Source organism: Pinus tabuliformis, chromosome 5_1 (assembly GCF_031772625.1).
Source record: "Pinus tabuliformis cultivar Carrire ecotype Pingquan chromosome 5_1, CPIR1, whole genome shotgun sequence".
Taxonomy (NCBI): Eukaryota; Viridiplantae; Streptophyta; class Pinopsida; order Pinales; family Pinaceae; genus Pinus; species Pinus tabuliformis.
Genome location: NC_142305.1, coordinates 45561966 through 45566223, shown reverse-complemented (window position 1 = coordinate 45566223; position 4258 = coordinate 45561966). Strand labels below are relative to the sequence as shown.

Here is a 4258-nt window from a genome sequence, read left to right as displayed (position 1 = left end):
AATATAATTAATAAATACAGTGCACATATTTCCATGAAATTCTTGCAAAGGGCATGCCCTTTTAGAAAAGTTGCCAAATCTACCCATCGAAAATTTGATCAGGAAAAAGTAAAAACATAATCAAACAGTACAAACAACTTGAAAAGTTAAAAATGTTGATAATTGCAATAAAAGCAATTACCTAGGTATAGCCACCAAGTTAGTAAAAGGAAGACATCCCAACTATTACTGTTCATGTTAACAGTAATTACTTGCCAACTATTACTGCTCATATTAACGGTAATTACTTGCCAACTATTTACAGATGCAAGATGCATCTTTCAAATAAAATACTGCTAATGCAAAAGATTATCATATAGCATGACATCAGGAATATTATTTTGGCACAACACGAGAATGAATTGATGAACTTTACAAGTTTCATGCTACAACGATTATGACAAATAAAAGTGGGTATAGAAATAATATAAATTGTACATACAGACTGTATTATCTTAAACTTTAGGTTTTATATTTAGACAGATGCAATGGAAACTTAACATCTTCAACATAAGAAAATTTTAACTTTAGCTCCTGATAAAAGGAAACAATAGCAGCAGTAATGATTAGTGTATAATGTTGTAATTTTAATTACTGCTAACCACGCAGTAACAATCATCAACAAATTGCAAAAGGATAAAGAAACCGGACCACAATAACAAAGGGATCAGGATGTCCTTTAAGAACAAATTTTCTTTAAAATTCATGCATCTGAGATACAAAGGTCATAAACAGAAGACACATGTTGTTTTTCACATAAGACCATAACTTCTCACTGAATTCCATCAAAACATAATTGGGAGAAAAGTGGATAAAGCAAGAATCAAACACAAACGTAACAACATCAAATACATCATCAAATGCTATATTTCCGGAAATTCTGATCAAACACATGAGACCACTAGGATCCCAACAAAAACCATCAAGGAGAATTACATAAGTACCAATAGATCATGATAAGTTTGCAGTGAATTAGGATTCTATATCATAGACCTTCTATAATGACTATCCAACTACACATTTACAACAGTTTAACCTGACTGCTGCTACTCTAGCACAAGAACCTGCTAATCTAATTGAAACTTAGTCTCTGCCTCCAATATCTGGCTTAGCCCACACATAGTAGATGGATACCACTTTAATATACTATAAATATGCTTGCTTTTGCAATCATATTCCTAATTCCAACCATAATCTTCAATATGAAAGCATTTGCAATCCAGTTAACCTGTTACAGCTACTTGCGGAAGACTATCAACTGTCCAAATTCATTGAATTAGCTCCTGTTTACACCGTGTTGATACACCGACTGTCTTCAAGACCCTATAGTGTAGTTAAAGATGAAATTTGAAATCTCAAGGAAGATCAGCGATTTGTGTGACACCAGGCATATTATTCCAGTGGCAAGAACCAAGACCCCAAACTTGATTTGATGTAGAAGGTCCTGAAGCCAGCTGTTGAATATCTACACAGAAATCATCATTGAATAGCGTGGCAAGAGCATCACTAACAGCAGATTGCTCTTTCTCAACAACCTCAGCATGGGAATCATACCAATCTGAGACAGGCGAAACATCTGGCCTTGCAAGATTCAATAACGTAGAAAATTCTTCATCTCCACAGTTAGTACTAGACATAAATTCGTTGCGCTCCTCAGTCTTTATGTTCACCCCTGTGACAAAAATGCAATTAAAAAAATGAGCGTGCTCAAAGAAAGGGGTGAGACTATAACAGATTCAGTACCTTCAGTTGCAAAAACAGGTTTATGTAGTTTCCAGAATAGAAATATGTTAAGAGATGAAAATCCATGTGTTTGCCCTATTCTTTTCATGAAAACAACTCACAGAATGGAAACGCTTACCAATTGCTGACTGAGCGGATGATGACTCGTCCCATGGACTGGTGCTCAAGGGGGGTGTGTTTTCACTGAATACTGAAGCAGCAGGACCACCCAGAGGGGTGATTGGATCACTGTATTCACCGCATTCTGTTTCCGACTGGCTTGCTCCAACACAATTGGTCAAGTTACTTCTTGATGAGATTGGTGGCAATTGTGTGATCATTTCCGAAGATCGCTTATTCCCGCCGCCACCCATTGCTTGAGACTCCTGCAGCAAAGCTTCTAACAACCCACTGTTGTGTGGGGAGAAGCCATCAACATGGGTGGATGGAACAGGAGGGGGCAGTGTGTATGAGTTATTTTCTGTAGGAGTAGTCACTGTCTCCAGACGCGTGCCTGTGGTATGCACAGACTCCGCAAGTTGGCTTGAAGGGAGCTCCAACTTCACACCTGGTAAGGGTGTAGGAGGAGAGAGATTGCCATTCAAAAGGGCATGGCTGCCAATCATCAAACCCCCAAGGGGCGTTGATAGATTATGATTGGAATTCCTGTTGCTCAGATTAGGATCATAAGGAAAACCATTTGCCCCAAACCCATCCAATCTGGGAGGCTGAGAATATGACGACCCATCCAATCTGGGAGGCTGAGCATATGGCATTCGCCGAGCAGTCTTGAAGCACGGTTCCCCTATGCTCTTTAATGGGGTGTCATCGACAAACTGACCAAAAGGGGAGATCCCTCCTCCTCCTACACCAAAGGGCATCATGCTCTCGCTATCCCGAACCCGCTTTGCACGCTGAATTGGGTTTACCATACGGTAACTCTGTGACAATCCCAGTGCCTGATTCAGAATCGAACTCATGGAAACCTCTGTCAAAGCCGGAAACGAAGTGTATGTCAATGCATGCTGGCTAGGTTTCAGACTATCAAAGGTGACATTAGGAATCTCAAGTTTTGCAGAGCCAGACAGGAACTCATGATGATTATGACTATGATTATGCTGGGACGTTGAAGCATCTGCACCGTTGATGGGCTGCTGATTTTGTTGATTTTCGCTGTTGGATTGCTGTAGAGGCAGATCGGGCGGGTAAAGAGGCAATCCCTGTCTCTGCCTTCTCTTGATCCGTGTGTTCCAGTAATTCTTAATCTCGTTATCAGTCCGCCCAGGCAGCTGAACCCAAAATTGAAAAAGCATAAGAAAACATGACCCTAAATTTATTGATTTGATTTATTTTCTACATTCAAAGGGAACCAAACACAGGTCGTCCCAACATATATACCACTGGTAAAATGAGTCACAAAGGCATATATGGCTTCAACTAACATATGGGTTTTCAAATGGGTTTTTATCAGACATCTTTTGTTTTAATAAAAAAGAAACGCAAGCAAACCAACAAAGAAAAATGTAAGAATAGGTACCACCTGGGCAGCCATGCGAGCCCATTTGTTTCCGAGCTTGGCATGGAGTTCAATGATGATCTGCTCTTCCTCAGCAGTGAAGGCACCCTTCTTGAGATTAGGCCTGAGGTGATTAGCCCATCTCAGACGACAACTCTTCCCACAGCGAAACAACCCAGAATGTTTCTGCACTGCATTCCAATTGCCCTCACCATGCTTCTTCACATATTCTACCAGGATTGCGTCCTCTGCAGAAGTCCATGGCCCCTTCTTCAGAGACCCACCACCCCCATTCCCTCCTCCAATGACCTCCCCTCCTCCCTCAAGATTTTGTTGTTCCTTGGTTGCCCCACTTTCACTCGTTTCTGAACTCATTGTCCCTGTGGGTGTTTGTAGTACATCACCATTACACATTGAATTTCTCAAAACCAGACCGCCAATTTTCTTCGTCTTGTTATTGTTTGTTTGTTTTGCCCTACCATTCACAATACAAAATGTGGTGGGATTGAGGCAGGCACAGTCCCAATGAAATAAAAGAAAGTTTCTTCAGAGCTTCCAGTCACCCACATCCAGAAAGGGAGAGGTGATTTCGGCAAATACTCCTCCGCCCAATACGAGGAAGAAGAATAAAATCTCCTCTACCCACATGCCAATTCCAATGCTTCTCCTCTCCCTGCCTTCAATACCATGGTTGCCATCTCGACACGTTTGGTCTCTCCCATGATTCATTCAAATATAAGCCATTCCTTCACAATCACAATTATAATCAGAATAAGACGGCCCATCCAACACCCTTCTCCCTTGGACTCATATTCTCCACCCTCACTCCATCCATCATCATCATTTTCGTCCCAAATAATCTCACATACATAAAAAATATTATCCACATACATAAAATGCATTCATTCATGGAACATCCCATGCTCTGACAGTTGTCGGGCATGCCTATTCATCATTCTGGAAAATTAAAAATTATGCAAG

The 4258-nt window shown here is 40.7% G+C and overlaps 1 protein-coding gene across 1 annotated transcript; it reads right to left on the bottom strand.

Moving 5' to 3' along the window:
* Positions 1 to 875: 875 nt before the first annotated feature.
* Positions 876 to 4020, bottom strand: LOC149163394 (transcription factor GAMYB-like). Its single transcript, XM_089431688.1, has 3 exons — positions 3302 to 4020; positions 1901 to 3050; positions 876 to 1711 (listed from the first exon to the last, which is right to left on the bottom strand). Exons 1-3 carry the CDS (start codon positions 3689 to 3691, stop codon positions 1395 to 1397), a joined length of 1857 nt encoding a protein of 618 aa, XP_089287814.1. The 5' UTR covers positions 3692 to 4020; the 3' UTR covers positions 876 to 1394.
* Positions 4021 to 4258: the final 238 nt, after the last annotated feature.

Excerpts from the sequence above, each read along its gene's own strand:
- LOC149163394 (XM_089431688.1), bottom strand. The coding sequence starts at position 3,691 with ATGTGTAATGGTGATGTACTACAAACACCCACAGGGACAATGAGTTCA. Across the intron at positions 3,051-3,301 it reads GGGCTCGCATGGCTGCCCAG|CTGCCTGGGCGGACTGATAA; the intron begins GTGGTACCTATT and ends TTTTGGGTTCAG. Across the intron at positions 1,712-1,900 it reads ATCCGCTCAGTCAGCAATTG|GGGTGAACATAAAGACTGAG; the intron begins GTAAGCGTTTCC and ends TTTTTGTCACAG.